Source organism: Calidris pugnax, unplaced genomic scaffold (genome assembly GCF_001431845.1).
Source record: "Calidris pugnax isolate Ruff unplaced genomic scaffold, ASM143184v1 scaffold11, whole genome shotgun sequence".
Taxonomy (NCBI): domain Eukaryota; kingdom Metazoa; phylum Chordata; class Aves; order Charadriiformes; family Scolopacidae; genus Calidris; species Calidris pugnax.
In genome coordinates this window covers 11,822,502-11,850,240 of record NW_015090803.1, presented here as the reverse complement: position 1 = coordinate 11,850,240, position 27,739 = coordinate 11,822,502, and the positions used below count along the sequence as shown (strand labels likewise).

General features: G+C 39.9%; 1 protein-coding gene across 2 annotated transcripts in view; it reads right to left on the bottom strand.

Annotated features, from left to right (window-relative positions):
- IGF2BP3 (insulin like growth factor 2 mRNA binding protein 3) overlaps positions 1-27,739 on the bottom strand; it is a 113,116-nt gene that overhangs the window by 80,607 nt on the left and 4,770 nt on the right. For both annotated transcript variants that reach the window (XM_014937845.1, XM_014937846.1), the window contains exon 4: positions 6,521-6,569. In XM_014937845.1, the coding sequence (XP_014793331.1) occupies positions 6,521-6,569 (49 nt within the window). The remainder of the gene's footprint in view (positions 1-6,520; positions 6,570-27,739) is intronic.

Genomic DNA, 27,739 nt, shown 5'->3' with positions numbered 1-27,739 from the left:
CAGGAGAAGGCAGTGCTGTCCAGGGGCTCTGCATTGCCCCAGGGGCTGCTCTTACCTTCTCTCCTGTAGTTAGGAATCAAAATAAGCAGGTGATCAACATTCAGCCTTTGTTTGATGTGCATAATTCTTGATCAATCTTCCCAGTTTCTCATTATAACAGAATTAACAGTCTATGTGTAGGGGGGGAACTCTCTTCAGAAGGCTTTTGACACCGTCCCCTAGAACAGACTCTTAAGGAAAACGCAGCCAACACTACAACAGCAGGCGAGAAGCTGACCTTGTGATCACTGCCAGGTAACAGCCTTCTGTCAGGCTAGAGAGCTCCATTTCATAGGGTTTGCAGGGACCACCACATCTAGTGCTTTATCAGATTTGTGTTTATTAAATCTGAAGACAGCACAGGGCTGAAACGGAGTGCAAACATACCAGAGGACAAGATAAGAGCTCAAAGTGATCTTAAACTACAGGAACTACTCTGGAGAAGCCCCATGGGACACTCCCTGGTGAGAGACTTAAGAACAATCAATTGCCTAGAAATAAAGAGTCCTGAGAAGAGACTGAGAGAACTTAAACTTTCTCCTTAACCCTCCCTAAACATTGTAGGTCTTCAACTATGTAAAAGACTGCTGTGGAGAGCAGACTAACACGTTCTCCTGTTGGGTAGGACTAGTAGTAACTGGTGAGCAGCACATCTTAGTGCCTGATGTAGGACACTGAGGAGGAAACAAAGATCCCTACCAGAGATTCCCACACCTAGCAGGCAGCAGCAGAAAATTTGTGCATGCTTAGCATTCTGCTAGCATTTTTATAGCTACACATTATTTTTATAGCACTACATAAAGTTAGGATTCTTGGAGGAGGCTTGAGGTGAAAGATCATATTTCAATACCTTTTAAACCTCTTTACTGTTGATTCATCTTTCTTCTAGAATTCTTTTCATCATAGATCAGCTCATTCCTGCACCTCCCCTTTACATCTTGCTTTATGAGAAATATTTGCTTTATATAATCCTAATTTATTCTTAATTGCAATGGTTTCATGTTTTAATTTTCCTTTCTTAAAACTCACAAATTCCCCACCTGTCCTCTTCATATCCTTGGTATTCTAGAATAACCTGCTTCATAAGCAGACACCATTCAGCAAGACTAGTTTTCACACTACATCTCTAGATTTTTAAAAAAAAAAAAAAAATCAGAAAACCAAACAACCCACCACACACAGTTTAGCTGTTTTAAAGCAGTGACACAAGCTGCTACAGATCCTCAGGACAAACAGTTATGTGCACTGTAAGATGATTTACTAACGTTTACTCACAATCAGAATCAGTCTCAATTCCTTTAAAGAAACTGAAAGTTGTCTTACAAAACATACAGATGGGTGGAAATGGCTCGATCCTTTCTTACATTGACAGAAATCCCAATGCAGAACTTGCACTCACATTGCGACTCTGATGCAGAGTTCAGAAATCCTTTTCCATTACTACTTCTGCTTGGAGAATCTAAAACATCAGAGGTCTCAGCATAACCATGAGACTTCGTTTTTCACTTCCATGAAAAAGTGAGGAAAAGCAAACCCTGCTTAGTAGCATCCTTTTGCCTTTGGATGAGCTAAATTAAACCTCCCTTCCCACACATTTCTGTCCCCGAAAGCAACCTGCAAGTCTCACAGCAGAGCTAGGAATACACATTCACAATGTTTTTCTTACTTCTCTGCTCACTCAACAGGTTCACACTCCACAGGCTGGGCTTTTAGTCTACCTTTTTTGTTACCAAGTTCATCAACACTGTATCTGTTTATCTGTTCCATACAAACCGATAAGGAAATAAGCCCACAGAAGATAAGTGGGAACTCTTCAACAGCTACCTTCCTGCTGAGCCAGCAAGTGCTGATTCTGGCACCATCTGTGTCCTGAAAGTCTGTTCTCTAGCGCTTTATTCACCAAACATGGAAAAAAATATTTAGAAAAGAAAATCTCCAAAGCATCTTCTACACTGAAGAAACTGGTTTTAAAGTGTTTTTAAAGAAAGAAAGGGGAAAAAAAGAAAAGGTGACATTTCACATAAGGGTTGCATCTCAGAAGGACTCTACTTGGATCCCCATCAGGTTGGAACAGAAACAAACTCTAGGTTTGAAATCACCACACCTAGACCTCTTTCTAGAAGGAACACTCACAAGCCAAGCGAGAGATTACTTGTGGCTACAAATTAGGAGTCAAATCAGTACATTACTCTTTCCTGAGCCACAGTCTGTTATAGAGATCTACTCACTTTTCTGCAGAGACCATAGAGCCAATAAGAAAGAGAGAAGACCGGTCTGTGTGGAGAATGGGAAAAGGCAGTGTGCCAAATCCTTCACTTATCATGATTCTTAGGATCAGTGTGGACTTTGTATTTGATAAGTAAGGAGAGGAAAAGAGGAGGGACAGAAGTGATACCTACCTGCTAACACTGAAAAAAGTGCACTAATTGTTTGAGGGTTTGTTTCACCAAACAAACTTCCATAACACGTGAAACTGATTGATCTAAAAAATTAAAATCTGGTCATGCACATGTCCTTCAAATTACTGAATTGATCCAATAACCTCTGTATGCAATTTATATGCAAGCAGAATAAAAGGAAGAAGATGCATTCCAAAAGTAATGATGCTTTTATGGAACATGGGCATTGATCCAGAGTGCTCAAACCCAGACAGTCCAGTGAGGGAAGGGGGAAAAATGCAGATGAGAAGAGAATATGATCCTGGATAAGCCCCCACCACTTCTGAGACTGATTTCAGTCTGAAGCAAGTCCTAAATTTCCTTGGGCAGAGGCAGAGATACAGCCTTCCCTCCACCTTCAGTTTCTCTTAGCTGTACAAGAGTACCCAACCCACAGCTACAGAAACCTGTAGAACCTTGCCAAAAATCTTTTTGTGAAGTTCAAAATAGTTACCAGGCAAGTTTTGTACAAACTTAACCTTGAATGCCTTGGAATACATTAGACTTTTATCATTTACAGCTGCACTTCAAGAGTGAGTTCTTCAGGATAGCAACCTGGTGGATTTGTTTCAATGTAGTAAACCAGCAGATTATAGCAGGTCATAATCTGCCTTTCTTCTACCACTTAGCCCTGAATATGATCTAAAAGGGTTATCTTACCTTTTTTACTTATACCATGATGATCTGATAAGTACACAGTGAATTCTTATACTACCCAGGGGAAACAACTACAAGTCTAATCGCTATGGCTGGTTGTAAGAGTCAGGAACTTCAACCTACATGAAGGAGAAAACCAGTTGGAATATTTTTCTTCAAAAAGGCAGCCAGAAAAGCAAATAGTTTATCTGAATTTGTGTACTCAGTTTATGAAAAGTCTTATCAATAAATGCTTATTACTCTGTGGCCATTTATACCCACTGTTAATTTCCCAGTCTATATGGAATAGCTACAGGTCAAGTGTCTTACCTCACATTAGTTTTCAGAATACCCAGGTTTCTTCCAAGTGGAAGTCAAGGTTTCCTTAAAACTGAAGTTCATTGTTTTCTTTTTCTCCATGCTACTAAAGGCACTAGATTCCACTAAATAGGTACACATGCCTCTCAGAAAGGTAAGGAAGTACTACAGTGAAATGGTTGCCAGATTTTCACAGGAAACTCATTTACTCCAGCATTTCATGAATCTGAAGAGCCAGATCCCATCTGCCTGGAGAACAAAGCTCCTGTATTAACAATGGGGCACCTTCCTCCACTGGCTTATTGCAAAACATTCTCAATTCAGATTATTCCCTGAACGTTTTTCTGGTTTTGAAAACCAGGAGGCAATACTATTCTCCAGGGTGCTCAGGAGTGGGAGCTACTACCAAACTCTCTTACACTTCACACTACAAACACTTTGGCTACGTTCCTGTGGGACCAGCATCCCTACTGCTCTTCCAGAGCTGCTTTCTCCAAACCCAACGAGCTGTATTTGAGAACATTATGGATGCCTTCCTTATAATAAGAGGTTTTATGGGTGATTTGTTATAAGCCAGGGATCATCTGCTGCGTGTGTGCAGAGACCCTCACTGGGTCCCAGTCCCATGTGGCTTAGGACTTACAAGTACCACTGTGTGACACATTGGAAACAACAGCCACCAGCCACCAAACTAGAGGCATGCACACCGACTGCTAAGGGCACACCTGTAGGCTCTGTAAATTGCTGTTTTTCTATAAAGAACAAAATTAAGACAAGACAATTATTTCTGCAGAGCTTAAGAAAATACTTTTGCAAAGAGTGACGAGGTAGCCTTCCTAACAATGCTTATAGTAGGAAGAAAAATTTTCATATTTTTCTGTTCTTATCACATATCCCTACACCACCATAAAAACGAATGTGTTGCAGGGTAGTGTGTTTTATATGTCAATACCGAACATACACAAGGGCTGATGAACTGAACTAGCCTAAAGACCTCTTCCATCAGTTGTTTTTTGGGTTTGGTTTTAAGGATCTCACACCCATTAGAAGTCAGTCTTGATTCAAGCAATTAACAAAGGAGTGAGATGAGGCAAGCAGATCGGCACAGAGAGACTATAAGAAACAATTTAAGTAAAATTGCTCCAGCTGCCACACGAACACACACACCATCCCCTCAGAAAACATCATGCAAGAGCACTGCTTCTATATGAAGCCCTTTCTGTATGTATAAACTTTTACTCTCCCTACAAAGCAACTGGTGGCAAGACAGACTTATTTTAAGGAGGAATCATACAAAACTTTCTTACAGAGCTCAACAGAAGTTTTTGTGAGGTCTTTTAGCACTAGAAAAAGATAACAGAGCCCAAGGTAAGCTTGACGTAAGACAATTCCTTGATTCATTTAATCACCAGTTGTTGTATTTTGTCATCAGCACTCTTTTAAGAGCATACAAAACTTACCTGCATAGTGAAGAGGTGACAAACCACCAGCACTTACAAAGAAAATCTTTAGGAAGTTTGTGGACAGACTGTACTTGGCAAGAAACCCTGATGATGCAAGAGTATTGTAGAAACTAATTTGGGGCCTTATCACTCTAAATTCTGTGTCCAAAGGGTCAGGTCTGTACAAGCAATTTCAGGACATCTAGGCAAGGCTGAGATTATGTTAAAAAGGACAATTTTAACTCTTCCTTTGGAACTTTAGAAGACAATAGTTTTAAAAAGGTGCGGCAGAGAGAACACCTGTCTGAGACCAGGTGTCATCACAAACTGCAACAAGGGAGAAGAGGGAAATCATTTTCTAAAAAAATCAGGAAGCAGACAGGAAACAGGGTAGATAACCATAACACACAAGCAGCAATAGCTACACACATGTAAGGAGGGACAAGCAGGTAGAAGCCTGTTGCTGTGCTCAACAGTGCTTACATCTGTGTTTATTCACATTTTTCTGAATCATATGCCTCGGCTCTGATACTCACTATTCCTACACAAAATCCTCAAAAAAATTACTACCGAAAAAATAAGTTAATCCCCAAATCAGTCACACCCTCAACCATTTCTATTACTACTCTTCCCAAAAGCTTGCCAAAAATAAAAACAGTTATGAATTGGAAATAAAAACTGCCAGGTGGGTACCGTTCCACTGAGGGGAGGCACAAGGTTTGGGAAGCGGAGAGGAAGTGCTTGTGTGGGCAGCACACACCAGAAGGACAGGCTGAAGCAAGGAGAAGGTGGTGTGTGCTGATACCTTACAGAAACCCTGTGGTTGACAGCCTGGGTTGGACGGAGCAATGCCTCTGTTCTCCAAAGGCAGGGAGCAATCAGGCAGAGTAAACAAAGAAGTAGCTGCAGACGGAGAGTCAGATGAAGAAGGCAGATCAAACTTGCTTAGAGAACAGCTCTCGTGGAGCTTCACCCTCGAGCCCTCCACCCTCCAATCTCCCTCAGGCAGATGGATGACTTACCACCAGTAAAACGTGAAAACAACATTTTAAACACATACAAGGCAGTAAAGAAAACAGATCCGTTCTCACAGTAGCCCATCTACTGCAGAAGTTATAAGACTACTTGTGGAGCGTAAACAGCAAGTATACAATATATCAGTGAGAGCCAATAACCGCAGTAGCATGAGCGAACAATCTGCCATAATGCCATTATGGAGGAGAAAGGGGGAGGGGAAAAAAAAAAATCAAAGAAAAAGGATCAGCATTAAATTTCTGCTTTTGTAAAGCGTTCGGCCGAGCATTTAAATATGGACTTGTATTAAGTTTACTGAGCTCACACACCAGCAAGGTCTGAAACATACAAGCTTTCAGTCAAAGAGAGTGACTGCATCAGGAAGTCAGCATTCACCAAGAATCCATTTCAACATTTTTTATGGTTAACTCGGAGAGCAGAAATGAAGGCAGTTATCTGAATTGCTTAGAAGGCTCTATTGTTCCCTCTTCCAAAGGATTTTTCCCCAGAACAGAATGGGTGGTGTGTGCAAAGCAAGTGAAAGGTGGGGGAAGGGGAAAATTCTTGTGGATAACAAGAGAAACAGAAACACAGTTTTAAGCACAGATATCAAATTTTAAAGTGACTTCCTACCTCCCACTGCAAGTGAGGCGGGATATTTCTGATCTGAAGCTTCCGACTCCTGCAGATAAATTAAAGAAAATAGGTTTTTAAAAAAAAAACATACACAGAAAGAAAACATTATTGCAAGATAGACTATACATAGCAGTGTCTGCATTTAAGCATCTGTCATAATAAGAGGGGCAAAACCAAATACACAACTCAAAAAACCCCAACAGATCGCTGGGGGGGGAATGTCAGGTCAAAACCATTTCAAGTCCAAAGAGCTGTTACAGAAATACTTGTTACACATTTGACAGCTGTTACATTTCATGAAGTCTCCACTTTTCTTGAAGACTATTTCTATCTCAGCTTTAAGGCCTTCGGTATCTAACTCTCTCTGTTATAAATGGGTCTGATAATCCCATGTATTTGTACTGGGTTCCTCTCCACACACTTTAAGAATTTGTTCTTTTTATTTATTTTTTTTAATTCAGCAAGATGATACTTCAGGATTCTACATCTTTTCAAGGAAGAGAATATAAATTCGAATAAATATTTTTCCTTTGATATTAAGCTTTTAATTAGCCAAATGACAGACTATATTCTAACATTTATATCGCTGACAATCTCCATCTCCGATCGGGAGGAGGGGGTAAGAATCAGTAAATTCATTGTATTTGCACCCCAAATTTACATCAGTTTTCGCTTATCTAGTAAACAAAACATTCACTTTGAAGTGCTCCAGCAAAGCCTGGCAGTGTGCTGGCCGCCTTCACAGCCAAGTCCTTTGTCTCCTCCCTTCCCCCAAAGTGAGAGAACAAATAAATGCCAGAGATGCCACAAAACCCTTGGGATTTACAAGAATGCGTAGATTAACACAATTTCGACTGGGCTCAGGTAGGACACGCTGGTTGGGACAGTCTGGCTGGCCTGGGAAGGACAACACAGAGCTGTCTAGCTTAGAGGGTCTCAACCACATTTTAGTTTACCAAAGCAGCTAAAATAAGTGTCTCGTGTTCGAACACAAGAGTTTTACTTCGCGTTTTAATTGCTCAGTACTGGCCTCTCACAGAAAAGCCCTTCACATTTCAAAGGCTTCTCATAACAGAGTAGAAGTTGGTTAAACTTACACAGGCCAGGAAAATCTTGCAACAAAACAAGTTTGAGAGATGTTCCCATCTAGATATAAAATCTAAAGCTTTCCTTTTCCCCCTCATATCCTTTTAAAATACACTCCTTTCCTCAACACCACCACCACCACCCACCCACACAGGCCTGCAGTGAATGTTTTGCATCTTGAAAGGCCCTTCTCAACGGCCTTTGTCTGGGGTCCAGCCAGAGCTTGCAGCTCGGAGCCACCTTGCCCAAACTTCTCCTCAGGCAGAGGTGTCACCCCCAAGGCCACGGTGACCACAGGATTGAGCGACAAGCCTGCTGTCACCAGAAAAGATGAACAGGTCTCGGTTGCGCAGCGTTTCTCAGCTGTTTTCACTCCCTCTCAGGCAAGTAAGAGCCAAATTTCAGCGTTTGATCATATAAATAGGCAAGGAAGGGAGAACGAAAACCCAAACCGCACACATCCCCCCTTTAAGCTTTCATTTCCAATAAAGCAAAGAGAGTCAGGAGCTGCTTCACTGTAACAAGGAAGGGGAAATTTTCCTTGAAGTCCACAAAGGTTTCCTTAAGCTGTAACCTCAGCTAGCGATGCCGCTACAAAACCAGTCACCCTAAAGTAGTGACGTCCTGCTCTGAAACATCAAAATCATCTCACACAGCAACCTGAAACTTGAAAGTTAGGTCCTGAAGTAGAACATGAAAAGGGGACGTTCATTCAATATTAAAAATACTGGGAAATTCTAATGCAGAAAAATCCCAAACCACAAAACTGGCAGCCAATACGCTATTCAAAGCGCTTCAGACTGATTCGTGCCATTGGTCTCTCACACTTGTAGATTCAAAGTACAAATTCATGAGAGTTTGGTAGCAAGGAGCACCAGTCACAGAAGGATCTGAGCAAGCAAGAGCCCAGGGAGGACACCAACAACAGGTCTCACCCCAGCTCCACAGCCCGCCGGGCAACAAGCGTTCACACCGAGTGGTGAATACCCACCAGTGAGAAGAGGAGAAAAAAGTCCTTTCCAGAAGCACATATATGAGTTTCACCCAACCTCCACCTCACTTTTCAGAAGGAAAACTTACAGATCTTCCCCTTTACTGCCCAACACCTGAAAGACAGACCCCCCCCAAAAAGCAATTTCCACGCTTACTCAACAATAAAGGACATAACACAAAGTTTGGAGGTTTTTTTCCTTCCCATGTAAATTTGAGGGACTGAAAAGCTCGATGCAATTTGAAACTTTTGCCAGCCAACAGTTGTAGGACAGAAATAACTTGAACATCCCAAAAGAGAGGAGGAGGAAGGGAGAGGAGCAAAGAAACACCACCTTAAAATTACCAGTTCCTCCACCATATTCATTAAAGAGCCAAAGGAAATGGCAAGCCAATTACAAAACGGGTACAGCCCTGCTGTGCACCTCAATTTATGGCAATAGTGAGACACCTATTGTACAAAAGTGAAAGGTCACTTCAAAAAAAAATATACAAAAAATATAGGCACTGTTCAATTTGAAACTATTTACACCTTCATCAGTAGCTTAGCTGCAATGCAAATAATTTTAACTTGTCACCCAACGCACAAGTTTGAAGTTTAGTGTTTACTGATGTGTGTGAAAATTTAGGGTTTGGGGTTTTGTTTGGTGGTGGGTTTTTTTTATGTTATTGCTGTATCACAATTAGCAATGGGGGAAAAAAATTAATAAAGCTTTGCATGGTGAAGAGAGGAATTGCACAGAACCAGTGTAAGATAGAAGATCACAAGCCCCTTTGAGGCTTCTCCGTTTCAGATACTATCAGCTCCTAGTAAAAAAAAAAAAAACCCTAAATGTATTTCTAAAAATTACCTAAAAATACACAAAGCTGGTAACCCCGTTCTGCCTCTGCCCTTCTCCCCAGACAGAAAGAAGAGGTAGAAGTGACAGAGGTGGATTTGTGCTCCCAGGACCAGAAGGAGCACGGAACGAGCAGCGAGCAGACGGAGACCGAATCCCCCACGCGCTGCCGTAACCCGCGCAGCTCCCGCTCGGAGGAGACATCACTCCTCCCACCCTTCTCCTCCACTTTGGCAGCTCCGAGCAGGTCCTCGCTGCGGGGCAGCATTAGTGATCCATAGACACCTCTACTGCATGCGTGAGAGCAAACCCTGGGAGAATCAGCTCTCCACCTCCTCCCAAAAAAATCCCAAAACGGATGCAAATGTATAGCAGAGAGTACGGGACAAAGCCAGGTCTGACTAAATTCACTGGAGCTGCAACAGCTTGTGCGTGAGGATGGGTTCTGGCTTCAGAAAGCACACTTTTGCTCACGACAAAACTTCGCACAATAGGCGGGGGGGGGGGGAAATAAATAAAAAAATATAGAAGCATCTTCCTGGAAATACTCTCAATATCAGCTCTTTTAGGGTTCTTTCCATCTTCTCTTTTCTTCAAAGTGCAGTATATGCAAAGCTCAACTCAGGATGCTGCCTTTCACATCTCAGGCAGCATAAACCCACAAAGGGTTCTCTTTTACTTCATTTTATTTTGAAATAATCTCAAGTTTTGTAACTTTACAACTGCCTGCAGTCATACCAGGTGTGCAAGACAGAAAGTAGTCCTTTCAAAGTCCACAAAGGTATTTTATCACAATAGTTTCTTTTAATATATAGCTCACCTAGCCTAAGTAAATCCTTAGTAAAACACTGCCCGCATATCTCAATGTGACTCATGTAAGCCTTCTGTATGCACTTTTTCCAGTTAAGTCAGATTTCTTAATTTCTTCCATTCTAAATAAGCATTACAAATAGATGTCAACTGAGAAAAAAGTCTAGGTCAATTTTGTTTGTGCTCTATTTCCTATGAAGGTTTTTGAAAGCTACCTATAGTTCACAGTTTGTAAACAGGTATTCACACTCACTTCTCTTTGAAAAAGACACCCAAAACACCTTTTATCGGACAAGAAAAAAAAAAGGCTTCTTTGGTTTCTGTATAAGGTTAGCTCATAAGCAATTATTTGGCAATAATTTACTTAAGAGGAATTGCACACATTCTACTTCTTTTCAGGTATTACGCAGGTAACTGGATTCAGTTACTTCAAGGCACTGCTGAGGACCATACCTCAACATATTTATTCTGAGGTTGTTGAGATGTGGACTGTTGTTTTTGGGAGACAAATATCTCTGCAACACTGAAAACAGGTAAAACAAAAAGACATCACTGCGTTCCTTCAGAAGGAAACCAGCATATTTGTGCTATATGTGTGCACAGACAAAGGGTGGCGTACCATAAAGATAGGTAATTTACTGAAAGGCATGTTGGTGATCTCCAAAAGTGTAATCTCTTGTATGTAAATACAAAGAACACATATGCAAGGGCACCCAGCTCTCCTGACCCATGAGAACCCTTCACACATAGGAAACACTACTAAACACATCTTAGGGAAAAGATGGTGGGAGGAGAGAATGCAGGAATTGTGGGTTTTCTTCTTCTCTTTCTTTTCTGTGTACTCTTCCCTTCTCTCTGCCCTCCCCTCTATACATCACTATTTTTTCCTTCAACCTATCAAAATCCTCTTAGGTTAAAAAGGTCTTGAAAACTGTCCATTTTCACAGCCCTGCATTAAATAAAATCTCACCATACGCTTTCACTCACTAGTACAATCTCACTGTATGCTTTATGTGACATTTAGCAAAGGCAAATCACATAAGAACCACACCTCCTCTTAAGGGACAATAACTTTAAAAACCAGAAGATAGACAATTATAAAACAAAGAACAGCCAAGTATCATGCTTTTGCTCACAGTCCTGATTTTATCTAACTCATGGTGAATCAAAATTTGACTGTTTCAGAGGGGACCGTACACAAAACCATCAAAGCAATTGCACCTTCACACTGTAAACGTGCCCACACTCTTATCAGACCCTTCTCACCATTCTCCCTCTCCCCCCAGAGATCTGCTGCCTCCTGCTCCTTAATTCCCATTTCTCAACAATAATGCCACGTAATACTCTCTGATTTCAGAAGCCATATGAACTACACACAACAGTAATGCCTTAAACCTGCACAGTGCAAACCTGCTCTTTTTAAACGAGAGTCTATGGAAAGGGAGTTAAACATGTTTGAAAGGAGATCAAGTGAACATCGACAATGTTAGTCCATTCAATGTTTGAACTCAATACCTATGGGATAGAAAGTAAATGGTCTACCTTTCCCACTCTTAGGAACGTGCAAAGAGCAAGAACCTACACATTTCATCCATTCTAGGCAGGCACTTCTCTGCTGGTCACCTGGAAAAAGCCCTGGCACATCACACCGACAGCAGGGATGCAGAGTGTGCCCATACCCACCAGCACCAAGTGTTGTTGTTCCCCAGTGCTGCTTCCAAGTTCATGGTCGCCCAGCTCTGACACCTACACGTGAAGCCCCTGCAAAACCCACCCACCAAACAGCCTTTTTTTCTCCCTGAGCTCCAAAGAGCTGTGTGAAGACAAAAACCATCACTTCTCAAACTTGTGACAACACAAACTTAATATAGACAACCATAGATGAAATATATTTTTAAAAAAACAAACCACACAACAAAAAATAATCCCCCTATGGACTGTGGCTAATGCCAGACAGTGAGAAACAACTTCTGTATAAAAAGTCTGATGTGAAGAGCCATAGAAACAAAGTTAGCAACTCCCATAGCCACGTGGAGAACTGCTGGAAATGAACCAAATAGACAGGAGAAGGGGAAGAGGTGTTTTGATTGTTTACTCTACAGCCAGCAAAATAAAAACAAGCAAGAAAAAAAAAACCAACACAGAAAGCTACCCCCACACACCGAGTTTATTAGTTTCTCCCCCTCATGTTGCTTCAAGTAGCTGATGCTTGATCACAGCAGAGTGAATCAGTGTTTCTGATGCTCTTCTAGTGGGTGGGTGGGGGGAGAAGCAGGTTTACAGGACAAAATAAAATGTCCTTAATTCTCAATTCATATTAATGCGGTTGCGGGGAAAAAGCAGAAGCAGGTTTTTTAGTGACAAGGTGAGGGAGGAGGGGATCTCCTCATCATTTTTTCCATGGTAAACCTAGGTAAGGATACAGATTAAGGCACTGGAGCTGCTGTCCTGTAAGAGGTGCTACAGCCCCTGCCTGCCTCCTGGCTTTACACAAACTCTGGGGGTTTAAACAAGTCTGTCTTTTTAAGTTGTTCACATTTGGTTCCAGAAAGCACCTAACGGTAATAAATCCACACAAATAAAACTTACTGAACATGCAGTCTAAGCCATCTTTTTATAGATATAAAATTATATAGATATATACACACATAATTATATATCTCAATTTGCTTATTCCTAGGATGTGGTTCTGATAAATGCAAAAGCAAAGGGTCACTCTCCCTACCTACAAAGAAGGTATACTGAATTTCTGTTAAAAACCCACTCAGGTTCAGTAAAGTGACAGAGGATTTTATATCACTTCTATTGAAAAATAATTAATTTCTAGTGTATCTTACAAGGCACACTGATGACACAGTTACTGTATTTTATCAAACCAAGCCATTAGCTTGTGAATCAAAGTTCATCTTGATGCCTTACTTAGAGGAAAAAAAATAAAGAATGGTTTCAAATACCAAGTTGTTAACAAACATCACTTTTTATATTTACACATTGATCGGACAACAGAATACTTGAAGAGGAAATGTTACTGCTCCAATTTCAGACCCAATTCAACAATTCAAGCAGACAAAGCTTGGCTAAGCCACAGGCGAACTGCAGCAATACTTCTCTTTGTGTCGCCTCATTATTTAATCCCAGACCTGGATTTAAAAGCACTCTGTACTACTACTCAGAATAAGGATTTTCTGTAAAATTTAGACAAAAAAACCTTTTCCTCAAAGCTCTCCTGGAAGACATTACGGTTGGCTCCTAACTACAGTTTTCCCCTTTCATCTTGGACACACAACCCACCGAAGCAGCCGCTTTGGCGAGGTGTATTATCTCAGCATTCAAGAGGATAATCTGGCTGTTGGATTACTTCACAGATCCCTGCGTGCTGATGGTCAAGTTTCCTCCCAGTGCCTGTGAAACATCAGATTTACTTACTGCCTTCCACCAGGACAGACGATCAGAAAGCTGTCCGTGGGGCCAGGACACCACGCAGCCCCGTGTCCCAAAGCCACCAGCCAAAGGACTGGGCACAAGGGCTGCCCTCTCCCTGCAGGATAAACCCCAATACTCTGGAAGAGACTGGGTATTTGCGGACAGGACACGATCGCTCCAGAAGTGCAACAGAAGACTTACATTGCCACAAGCAACAAAACAGGTAAATTAACCTATGCGAGCAATGCGAGCTACAGTTCTTATGTTTCTGTAGATTAGCTGGATAGGAGGCTTTCACCTACTACTGTTTGACAAATTCTTCACATCACTAATTAGACTAAAAGCTTATATTCATTATTTGTAAATTCCCTTGAGTGGTCCATAAAGACATTTTAAAAAGAAAATTCTAAAGATTCTGCCATTACCATATTAATGTTGAATTTCTCATTCTAAAAAAAAAAATTCTTTTTTCCGGTGGTGTTAATGAGAGAAGGCTGTTGAGATTTTTTTTTTTAATTAAAGAATTAAGCACCACCTTAAATTTAATGGGAAGTCCCAGTATTCTTTAGGAAAATGGGCTTTCATCTACCTTTGTGGCTTCTGACATGTCAGGCTTTTTCACTTCTACCATACAAAAACTCTTTGGAGAAACTGAAACAGGTCATCTTTTTGTTTGTTTGGGTCAGTTTGGGGTTTTTCCCCCCCCCTGTTATTTGGGAAGTGGGGTACTGGGTGTGGGTGTGTTTGGATTTTTTCTAAATGCCAGTTTCTCTTTCCCCTCCTCCTTCTCAGAGCAGGTGTCTGTATTCCTTAAACACTTGTACTACTGAGCTGATTTTCTTGACCAAATGTTTTAGAGTTATGGTCACTTGTCATTTATTCTCCCATCTCACCACTAACTTGCAATTAACTGGGATGTGGATAACAGTGAAAACAGTCAAGAAAGACTGCAAATAACATCTTTAAATGAAAAAGTGCTTCTAAATATGAAAAAAAAAAAGTCTATTTAAAATCCTAACCAGTATGAACTAGTAATCTCCTAATGATGGGACACAATGCTCACTTTTTATCTTTCTCCTCCCCAGTCCTGCTTAGCCAAAATAGCTAAATAGCTAAAAGCTGCTGCTTCTCTCTCTTCACCTGTTTTCCTAGTGCCCACAGGGGCTGCTGGGCAAAACAGGCAATATTTCCACTCCGGACTAACAGTGAAGTTCTACATGAGCTCTAAGGAGCAGCTCTAGACTGTAACTTGCATCGGATGCCCCTGCAATACATGGCCAAGTTAGGAGCTCTAGACAGAGAAATTAGAAGTTATTTGGTTTGGTTTGTATTTTGGTTGGGGTTTTTTTGTTTGTTTTAAGTTTTCAGTGAATTCAGCTCCTTTAAAGACCTCAAGGAGGAGAAAGAATTGGTGTCGGATACTTCAGTGTCATTTCTGAAGCAAAAAAGGGTACCAAGACTTGAATAATTAAAACAACCAACAAGGTACTTTGTTCCACAAAGCAGCTGCTGGATATACCCTTGCAGTGCTTTTATTTTCCATCTGTTACTCCACAGAAGTTCACACATCAGTTAGAAACCCGATGGAAGTAAAAGGGACACAGATATCATGTACAATGTAAAAGTTCTGGCAACATTTTTTTTTCATACCAGAGGTATGGCACCAGAATAGAACTTGGCTTAATAGTTCAGTGATTCACCCTTCTTAGACTGAAATATCTAAATAAAATTAGCAGCATTCATAGACAAACTCGGTAGCCACCGTGCTCCTGAGAACAGCTTGCTCAATCAAGACTGTGTCTGCAGAGACCATCGGAAATGCTTTCCAGGTTCCTTACACCACAGCTATAGATGGGGAATCCAACCTATTTTGGTCTCTTTCAGGTCAGGCTCCAGTGAAACTGAGGTTGCTCATACTCAATTTAAATTCAGCGTACGCTCCAGATTAACCAGTCAAATTCAGTTCTGGTTTGAGGGGTGGAAGGGAAGCAAAATAAGGCTTGAAGTAAAATAGCAAGAGTTGCTCCACCCATACACTTATAGCATATAATTGCAAGACCTGTGTTACACAGGCTCATACTTCTAGAAATTCGTTACTTTTTTTGCCTTTAAATATCTGATTTAAATCTTTCAGGGGGAGGGTAAACTACTTTAGAGCTTAAACTGAGCAAGGTATCAAGGTAGAGTTCAGAGACCTATCCCAGTGCATTTCACCCCACACAGACTTTTTAAAGAAAAGCCTGTTTGCTGCCTCTCTCAGGCTACTGTACAAAAATGACACAAATAATGTCCAATTCCTAAAATGATCTCAGTAAATGAAGGTTCCTGTGGGGTCTGGGAAATGGAAACACACTGAAGCACTTGTGCTGCTGAAAGCACCATCAAACTTCAAAAAGCTTATATGCTATAACTGGATTAAATGAAAAGTCTTGCTTAGTCTGATTTTAAGTGTATATGTAAACTTTGGCTAACAGACAGGCTTACTAGCATTTTCAAGTCTTTTCCATGATATAAAAAGATACAAGGGCAAACTACTTCATTTAGGCAACTGTCTATATAATACCTAAAAATATTAATAAAGCCCTAGTGTTTAGAGAAGCAAAATAAACTAAAAGCAGAGTTAACAAGAGCACAGAGTAAATCAACACTTTCCAATGTAAAGCCACACGTTTCAGACTCTTTCCAGTGTTTAAAGCCACCCTTGAAGAATGTAGTCCCTGCATGCATACATGCACACGCATGCACGGCTTTCACTCTGCATCCGTCCTAACTGAAACTTCCATTTTTATTACCTTTTTTTCATAAATAAGTATATTACTCAATTTTACAAAAGGACAGCTTTATACTGATGTGATAATTGAGCATTTAAAAGACATACGATGCTCATCATCTGAGCAAAGCCTAACAAAGACCTGCAGGTAGCCTGCTCATGTGACTATAATTTTTTTTATTTTTAAATTAAAAAAAAAAAAAAAAATCAATTTCCTCACTACTACTTTCCACCCTTCAACATCAAGACAAACCAAGAAAAATTTAAAAAACACTGGCAAGACAAGTAGCTTCTTTTAAATCTTCTAGACCACGGCAACAGGAATAGATTAAGTACCAAACTTCACCAGTTTTACAACAGAAGAAATGTGATATTTACCATACATCTCCTATTACTTTTGCTTTAAAATAAATATGTTCTTTCACCTCAAAGGATTCAGTACAATAAACCTTATTCATATAGTTTAAAAAAAAACACTACAAACTTTTAAAGTGTGAACTGATGCACACAGTAACTAAGACACTGCACAGATACCAATTCTCACTTTGATGCTCCAGTAATTATTTTACTAGTACACTTTGTTGAACTAATTGAATACCCCCAAGAAGAAATAGCACTCAAGCACTGGCCCTTACTAATGGCAATTCCACGTGGCCTTAAACTGATTAAGTGGCCTCAAGCAGATGAGATATAACACCTCTACCAGAGGAGCACTAGAATGTGTGAGTTCTGCACTACCCAATAGTTTTCACTCCTTTCTCTTGCCCTGTCAAAAGCCAAAAGTCATAGAAATTGACCACTCTGCTGTTTGGCTTTGTTATTTTTATGCTGAATGTCATCAGACACAGAGCTGAAAAAAAAAAAAAAGCCATTGCTTTTTCTATACTTAAATTACTTACAAAGAGAAACAAATTAAGCTTCTGGTTTTCAGACATTACTGTCATTTCTTTTAAGTAAATTTCTCTGAAGAGTTCTCCCCCAAAGATGAAATCCTATTCAATTACACAAAAATTATGTGGTCAGAACTGCACCAAATATAATTATTTCATAGCTGTACTTATAGCAAAAAGTTACACATTATTTAAAACTGCATACTCTCCCCTCAAAAAATTTTATAACCTCAAATTCTGTAACACACCACTTTCAGTTGGGATGTAGAGCTAAATAATATACACGCTTTGCACATATACACAATATTTTCTACATTACATTTTGATCTAAAGACAGGCTTCCGGGAAAAAAAAACCCAACTTTTTGTTAAAGACATTTTAAGAAGTTAAATTGTTAAAGGAATAACAACCATGCAAAGTTCTCTGCTGTCTTAAAGCTTATTTTCCCCTTTTTTCATAGGGCAACAATTTTGGTGAGGGTAAGTACGTTTACAGTAGTAAGTTCACATTCACAGTAAATATTTTGTATTGGCATAGTTAACGCATCACAGCCTGCACGCAAAGACTCTTTCAGAATTTTATATTTACTCAATGGAAATATTGTTAATTATATCTTTCACTAAACTCCATTTTTAAGAACTACCAAAACAATTTTCTGTGCTTTTGTCAAAGCAGCTTTCACTGGTGCACACAGGCTTACACAGTATAACATATGAAGGCAACCCCTGAGCTTTCATACCAGGCTTTCATGAAAGCCTTAGAGTATTATTTTGTTCTGTTCAACTGGAAGAGTCAACAACCAAAATTTAATTGTTCACAAATTTTAAATTATGCAACATTTCAATTCTACAATTTCTTTCAAAGCCAAGTTATGTTGAAAAGTCGCCTGTATACAAGAGGTGTAAGTGTATTTTCTTTAGTAAGCTTTAACAGTTAATATTTTGTAATTTCCCCCTGCTTTCATAATACTATAAAAAAACCTGCCATGACATCAAGGAGTGGCATATAAAGCAATTATAGGATAGCCACTGTCACCTTTTAAATATCTCCATTATTTTTAATTTCCTTTTTCAGAGAAAACATAGGATATAGCGCATGTTTTGAGGATGAAGATCATAGCAAGCATTGACTTTTTCACTGTCACTGTAAATTTAAATACACTGCTATGACCAAAGAACAAAAAAAAAGTTTACATTTTTGTACTAAAACCACACTCTTTATAGAGTGTAGCGTTTAACATTTACACTTAGTTCACTTCGTATTAAACTGAGCAAAATTGTAAATTTGGATCAGTAGGTTTCAAAGCAGAGAAAAGACCTATATCATGGTACAGCTAACCAGTTAATTCATAAGTATAATTTACAAGTTAATCATCATTAACATCAAGGTTATTTGCGTTCAGTAACTCGTAGTTTTCAAATGCACAGTATTTTGCTAGATATTTAAATTAAGATTAGGAACAAAGTTCATTATGAATGATGATGCTAATTTTGACCAAGTTTAATAAATTATTTATTAGCTAATTACTTCAAATTTAGTTTGTATACAGATGTGCAAACTTATTATCACACCAAGACAGTAATTACTATCTTATTTTTGCAATCATACAGTACTGATTTGTTAACAAAGATACCTAAATTAGGTGGTACCTGCCCCCACTAGTAGACCAAGTTGCTTTTACCAGAGAGCATAAACAGTCTTTCAAAGCTTTGAAATTCGATGATGGTATCTGCATATAGATATGCCCAACAATTGAGGATTTAAAAAGAATACTTTAAAGAAATAAAGAGCAGGAGAAAGTTAAAAATACCAACTTACAAATATTAAACAACAACAAAAAAATCTCCACAGGGAAGACTATGATGTTATAAGTTAAATATTCAATCACGGAAAGAAATCATCCCTCTTTAGGAGCTACTGATCATTTTCCAGTAACACTACTGCTTTATGACGTCCTCTTCATTCATCCCCCCCCCCATCCCACCCCCCCCCCCCAAAAAATTCAGCTAATTTCAAACTATGCTGGCATCAGCTTCGTGCCTAGTCCTGAGCTACACAATAAGAGACAACTATCAGTAACAACCAGAACTGGAGCCACCAAAAGCCTCAAAACAAAGCAGCCTCTCCCTCCCTCTCCTCCCCCAAACCTCAAAGACATGCTTTAATAATTTGTAACCGCATGCCCGTTATCCACAGAGTGCAAGGAAAGTTCATAGAGCTGGATGTTGGAGGGGAAAGCAACAGGTCGGGGCACCTGCTCAGCCCCCCCAGCCCAGGCAAAGCTCTCCTCATCTAGCCCCACATCTCCATCAGGTAGGACACACACCACAGCCATCTCCAGACAACTATCACTGCTCAAACACCATTTCTTCCTCAGGAACTTGCAGGGCTTCATCGTGGTGAAACATGACTAAGTTTTGGGCAGACTTTTCCATGCCTTGCCTTTTATTCTTTCCTTTTTTATTTTTTTTTTTTTAAAAAAAGGGTACCACCCAAAATGATACACCCAGTGACACAACTCCCAACTACGGGAAAGAGCAGCTTTCTGGAATACAGAGCCACATGTGATTTCCACCAGCACTCTACAGCTGAAAAAAAAAAAAAGTTAAGATAGCTTGAACTTTCATTTGAAAAAAGCCATTTTGAAGGGCTGCAGTACAAAAGACAGCGCTGCTATACAGCGAGAGACTGACGTAACCACACGTGCAACGCCGGGTCTGTGCTGCCGTTCATGCATTCAGAAGTACCATTTTCATGTTAAGATGCTGAACTTAATCCAACGTATGCAAAAAAAACACCCAGTAACAGTCATAGCAAGTGAACTGTGTGGCCCAGGTGATGTGAGCAAAAGGGCTGGGAAGGAAAACAACGTACATCAGCTTCTCATTCGCCCCAGGGGCAGGCAAAAGCCAACCCCAGCAAGTGAACCTAATTTTGCAATTTTACTGAAGCTAGTCAAAGGCAGAAGTAAAGCAATCTAAAAGCTTAAAGAGCTCTACAAATTATAATAAATCTTTCAAATCTTTTCCCCAAAATTAACTTCAAGGAGCCATGCGTAACATCAACTCTGTATGGGTTGTTACATGCTACACACCTGAAAGGATGATTTTGCTCATGATTTGAGTTTATTTGAACAACTGTCATCAATCTCAGTTGTACAAAGGGTGCGTATTCCACAACTTCAGGTAAAAGTTTGCAGTTTTATGTTAAATGCAGAATTCGGGGTATATTTTCATGTCAATCCTTACTTCTCATTTAAGAAAGCAGCCACAGTAGAAGAAGGGGTAGCAATCACATTTATAAAAATTCCCTCTCTACTGCATAGCAGAAAAAGTGGAAACTTCTAAATATATATATGTAACTCGCTCTAAGCAAACACATTGCTAATGCAAATAAAATAAGCAACAACCCCAAAATAGTTACCAAACAGAACAAGACCTCAACTTTTGCTATTAGGACTCAGACCATCACTGAGAAACAAGTAGTATTTCATAAATAAATGGTCACCTACTTTTTGACTATAATAACTTCATGCAGAGTGTTTGGGTATTGGTGGGTTGTTGGTTTTGGGGTAGGTTTGGGGGTTTTTTTTGAGGGTGTTTCTTCGATGTTAAGAAAAATAGTTTAATAGGGTAAGTACTCTGGTACATCTTCAAATTAACCAGTATTAGCAATACAAGAACAATTTTATACCACTGCTACTGAGCACCAGCATTAAACTCTGAAAAGAAATTTAATGAGTACACAGTATTTTAAAAAAATTTCTGCTCCAACTTTAAGAGCTATCTGCTTTTCATGTATTTTGTACAGGTTGTCAGAATCAACACAAATACCTGCGCTGTGCCCTTGGTCCTCCAGTTCCTTCATTAAGAGTTAGTAAATCTACAGACCACATGCTAAACTACATGCTTACCATCCCTGAGTATGCATTTGAGAATGAAAGAATCTGAATTTGCAGAGAGTTTTAAACACCTATCAGCCTTGAACGCTGCACATTACTGAAAAGCATCCTACATTAAGAATTTCTGTGCAGGTGCAGAGTTCATACAATCAAGTAACAAACAAATATTGAGCTATCCCAGCCCTTCTGTTAAGATCAAAAGGAGCACCTCCTGATTAGCAATGGCAGGTTTTAGATCTCTGTCACCAAGTTATGCTACTGCCCACCACCACCTATAACTTGCTAAAATAACTAAACTTATTAATGAAGGATAATACATATTCTTGCCGTATTAAGAACTCTTGCTGTTGATCAGCACCAGCACCCGCTGTGATCAATACCACTAAAAGACACTTAGCACCGAATCCCTCTCACTTGACCCTGGCAAATAGCTCCCTCTGAACACCAGAGCACTGGTTTTCCACAAAGGAGGATGTGGTTCATTCAGGATCCGGTTCCCTCCGTCGGAGAGACCCCTGTGCTCTTTACAGCCCAGCAGTTCTCATCTCTAACAGGCCAGCACCTCGACGGCGAGGGGAAGCCGTGCAAGCTAGCACACAATTAACAAACTCATCTGAAAAAATTATCTCAAAATAAGTAACAATATTCCAAGACACAGACAAATAAATTTTATATTTTTTTCTAACTATCACCTGTTTAAGGTTGCCACAAAACTTCCAGTGAAAATAATTTAAAGCACATTTATTGGAATTTTAATTCACGTCAGGAAAAAGATAATGGTTTACATTATAAGCGTAGTCTATTGTCTTGAATTAAAGTACTACCTAAATTCCTCCAACATCCTAGAGATTAGGTTTTTCAAGTACCGTCCTAAAGAGACATGTTTTCAAAATTTTTACTCCAGACATAGGAGGAAGAATTGAACTATTCTTCCACAATAACCAGGAAGCCACCATCACATAGAGAATCTCCCCTTTGTATTTCAACCAAATAATCCATTCCATTACCAAATATAAATTTCTGTTCTGTAACTGTTTAAAAAAAACAAAACAAAACACACCACCACACAAAAACTTGCATGTTTTTCCTGTGCTTGATGATATATGTGCTTTCCCTGTGAAAGCTAGAGTGCTTTGGCAAACTGGGTCTCCCAAGAGCCTCCCCACAGCCGAGGGCTTCCTCCGAGGGCAGGGAGAGAGCATGAAAGCTGCCTGGAGCCATGGCACAGCACAACTCACACCAGGGTTTGGGGGGGCTTTTTCAACCCCCTCCTACTCACAGCCAGCCCTCCTGCCCTGCTCATTCCTAGAAAATTACAGTCCCGCCTTGATCCATGCACATTAGATTTTTAACAGATCATTCCAAACCCAAACACAACAAGCTTTTTACTTCACCCCTAATCACTATTTAACATGGAAGTTTCAGGGAAATAAGTAACGGTGAACTCAACTGCTAACTTAAGATTTTATCAACAGAAATTTCTCTTGACACAGATTAAAGACTGGAATTTTGATTTCTGCACTACAATATTTAAGGCTCCATTAAGGTGAAGCAAGCTCCATTTTTGAGGAAAAACCTACAGGACCTGGACATTTAACATTTAAAAATAAAAGTCAAATTTACCAAAACAATAAAGCACTGCTATGTATATTAGACACATGGTGTGGACTACATATTCTAAAATAGCGTTCCTAAAGTTCAGCTGAGCATGAAAGTTAATCTTTCAAAAGTGAACATTCAGCTCCAGTTGTGTTCAAGTGTACTAGAACTAGCAAAAAAACCTCAACCTTACTATTTTTGTAATTTCTCCAGATATTTTTAGCTGGTCTCTTCTTAAACTGCAAATTATTTTATGGAAATATAACTGATAAAATGCAAGTGTGCATATATATATATATACACAGAGACACATATACATACATATTCTCTTCGAAACGCTTCTCTGCATTACTCCCCACCATTCAGAATATAGTCACAAAATGACTCCAAAAAGATTAAAATGGAGAAAGTCCCTTTCCAGCTGAAGATCTTTCAAGACAGTTTCATTTCAATACTTAGTCCCATGCCCAAATAGAGCCAGATCCCTCTTTGACTCATTGTTATCTGTGTTTTTATCCAAATTTGAACTTGATTTAAAATACAGAGTGCCTCGTTTTACCTCTTAGAGGCAGTATTCCATCCAGATTTGCAAAAGGACAGTTTTAGTTGATGCTGTTTCCGCTGCACCACGAAGAGGCAGGCGATAGGGGAGGCACATGGCTGCTGAGGCTACACTGCACAGGAGACAGCTTTCATGCTACAGGTTTCTCTTGTGCCAGCTGCCGAGATAATACACTTCAGCAAAATAATTATTATAATTTATTATAATTCCCCATTTTGGAATTTCAATGTACTTGCAGGGAAAAAAAAAAAAATCAACACACCAACAAATGGAAAGCACCTTTTTTTAGCCCTACTCTTAACATTTACCCTAACATTGACCCTAGTAACACACTTTATTTGCTAAGTATCCAACTACAAACATCAATATTTTCTTCTTGGTTAAATATATGCATCTTTCAACACACACTCATAAACCAATATTGCAGATCCAGAAAGAAGCAAAACCAGGAGAGAATACAATTTTTTTTAATTTTTTTTTTTTTGGTCAATTACCTGAAACATGCCCAAACACTCAGGAGCTCTTGCTCCCACACAGAAACTTTTCAAAGCCAAATTACTCACTCCAGGTGATGAGAAGAAACAGCTGAAATGCCCACATGGATAAAGGTGCCCAGGGAGACTGGGTGGCACCAGTAAGCACTGGACTGACATTGACCTCCCCAGCACACCCCAGCCTCAGACGCCTCTGTAGATTTTGGACAGCACATTCAGCAATATTTTCTTTATTTGGACACCAAACCTACGACTCATACTGCAAAGATGCAGGATAGAAAGGCACATAAGTGCATACACCTGACATACCCAGGAATTAAAAAAAAAAAAGAAAAAAGAAAAAATATAAGGATGGAATCCTCAGAGTAAAGCTACAAAATAACGCCTGAGTATTTCTGGTAACAATGTCACATTTCTAGGAGAAATAAAGAAAATATAAGGTTGTATCTTAGCTTTCAACAGTAATTAGTATATAACAACATATAATTCTATATTCTGCATCATTAGAGATGAAGAATAGACTGACGTGCAAATAAACATTTTGCGTATGAAAACAAAATGAAAGAACACAGATTAAAAGAGGATGACACGGAAGTGCTCTGGAACTACATAAGGCACCTCAGCATTGCTAAGACCATCAATCCTATCCACACTTTTCCACTTATCCTGCTCCTTCTATAAAACATGAAAAGTTATCCTCCCTCCTTAAATTTTACAGCATTTAATTTTTGCATCCATTCCCCATCTATTTACTGATTCTGAATAATCACATTCCAAGAATAAAATTGATTCTCCAATTACAATGGAAAAAAAAAATCCCACATCAATATTGCCCTGTGCTTGTCTCACTGGGCTCATGTAAGGATGAAATCATCACAAAAGAGTCTTTAACTGTGCTCCATGGCACTATGTATTTGTTACCCAAATCCCAGGAGAATAAAATCCTAAAAGCTAAAATGACATTATGGAGAGGAAAAGGTTTAAGGAGCAAAGAATCTTTTTTGTGAGGTTCCCTGAAGGGCTACCCCTGTCTGTAGTTAAGTATAAGGTGTATTTTAATTCCACCTGGGTCTTTCTCTCTCATGGCCATTATGGGAAGCTTCACATTTTCTGTTAGGTAGGTAAATCCCAGGCCATTTAGGAATTTTTCAGGTCAAAACTAAGCATTTGAAGTCCACCCAGTAGCTACCCAGAAGCCATAAAAAGACTCCAGCACTGTAGAGTCCTATGTGCTGCACTTAAAAGAGCAACTGAAATGAACACAGCCCCATTTTACAAAAATACCACCACCTTCAAGGTCTCAAAAACGTGGAAAAATGTTATTACCCCATGCTTGAGGGGAAGAAAAAAAAAAAGGAGGAGAAATTAAATAGTTTAATCATTTCCTGATTATATTTCACTACCCTTGAATTGCACTTCCAAAATTTTATTTTTTTTCCATTCCACCCCTTCAAAATTTACTCTATCTACACACAATTTAAGGTCCACTACAAGTACCTCAATGTACTACAATGTACAGGTACATCTCACAGTACCTTCTAAAAAGGGAAGGCAGCAGTAAGAGAGCAGGACCAACCTTTCAGGACATGCATTTATAGCTATTTCATATACTCCAGGTTATTTTTTAAAAGCTACAACAAAAAGGGATTTTATTTTATTTTATTAATGATCAAACAGTATGAGTTCTAAAAATTAAACTTCCAACAACATAATAGTTAACAGGGTTAGTGAAGAACTATCTGTTCTTGCCATAATGACTCGTCTATGTAGGAATCACCACAACTCTCCAGGTTTGTTTCCACCCTAATTACAAGCTTTCAAAGATAAAAAAAAAAAGACAAAAATTAATTTCCTGTTCACATCTGCAGAAATACTGTGGAAACAGAGAGCAAGAACCCAAAATTGCTATGCAAAGTTTTGGCCTTTCATTCTTGAAAACATTCTAGTTTGGACCCAGGCGTGGTCCTTCATCTCTTTTTGTAGAAAAGAACAGGAACATGGCAAATAAATGACATATTTTCAATCATATCTTCTTATATTCAGCATGTCTCTCCCTGCTTGATATTTACAGAAGCAACACTAAAAATCAATGCCACAAAATTATTTTTTTAATAACTGTGACCATTGTAGCCACCATACATACTTTAGCCTCGCAAAGCCGTTTCCCACTGCCTTCTGCAGACAAGATACAAACCGAAAATTAGCATTATACTGAAAGTTAGCAACACTATCCCATATCCAGCCCACAGAATAATGCTCCCCCCTTGGAACAGAGGTGGTTTCATGAGGGATTTTGGGCCTGTTTTCCTGAAATCAGCCTTCAGACACTTCAGCATTAGAGGTGAAGCAAAGCTGGTAGGTCACTGCAGCTCCTTAAGAGGCAGCACTACCTGCAAGATGCACCTTTGCTACCTTCTTCTCTTCTCCTCTCCCAAACCAACCCCCCAGAAAAAAAACAGTGAATTTATATTCTCAAAGAACCCTTAAGGGTTGGGGGGGGAACCAACAACTTTTTAATTGGAAAATCACCTTGTCATTATCACAATTGAAGTGGTTTGAGCATTTTAGGCACCTGAAGGTGCCAGGAGCCAACCTGGAGGACCAGGTCTGGGTGGGAAGCCCAGCTGGAGGTGGGAGCCAGGAGACTGCTGCCAGTCACATCCCCAGGTGCCCAGAGTTAGGTCCTGCCCTCCCCCCTCGTCACACACAAGTGACATCAGGGCCATTTGAATAATCAGATTGCAGCGTACATCTCCTTGTGAGATACCAGCTGCTCTTTCTTGGGTTGTGGGGAGGTAGGACCCAAAGCCTCCTGCCACAAGTTTCATGGGCATGGGCGCACGTACGCTACGGGCTGCCACCACCCTCCTCCTGCATCCCTGCTTTGCCAGGAGAAAACCCATTAAAGTAGTGATGGTGACTAACAGTGCTCTGCCTTCCCTCGCCGAGCGTGACCAGCAGCCGGAATTATTACAATGCCTTCTCCAACTTTCACATAAAGTGACCTAAACCTTTAAATATTGCAATAGCCTTCCTCCACACCAAGGGGTCTGAATGCAGAACTGCTGCATTCCTTTGGCATTCCCTCGAGATTTCAATAGTAAATCAGGAATCTACTCCGAGCTTATTAAATACTTTGCACCTCCCCCAAAATAATTCTCCACCCTTCCATCAAGGAAACCTTGACCAGGCCCCTTCTTTCAACAGCAGCGTATCCCCTTGTCTGTGTTTAAATGCTTCCGGGGGGAGGAAGAGAAGGGAGAAAGCCACACAGGGGATCTCTCCTTCCTTCCACAGTAGGTAGGAAGGTAATTTTGCAAACCTGGGTGTGCCCACTTCAAATCAGAAGATCCAGCAAGGGCTGGAATGCAGTGACTACTGGGCCCAAGAATTTCGCCCTGACTAACGAGCCAGGCACAATCCACCATCTTCTAGATTCAGCTCAACTTTATGGCAACAACCCTGGCTGACACCACCTCTTGACCTTCCTTTATGTGACGAGGATATGGATTGTACCAAAAACCCTTACCCTTTCCTCCCATGAACCTCAGCCGCCTCTAGAGAGAGACACCCACAAACTACCTCTGCGAGTGGCAATATACACACTCTAGCAAAAAAAAAAAGATAAATAAAAATAATATTTAAGGAGTGGAGACAGGACTCTCCATGAAGCAGCCTCACAGCAGCAGAGGTCAATGCAACGTATTGAATTATTTCAGTGCACCAGAAAACAACTTTCGCTCTTATGAAGTAATCATTTGACCAAACTATTAATCGTACCCTCATGCTGAAAGACAGACTTGATACATCCACTCTTTTCTTTCTTATGGTTTTTCCCCCCCCCCCCCCCCC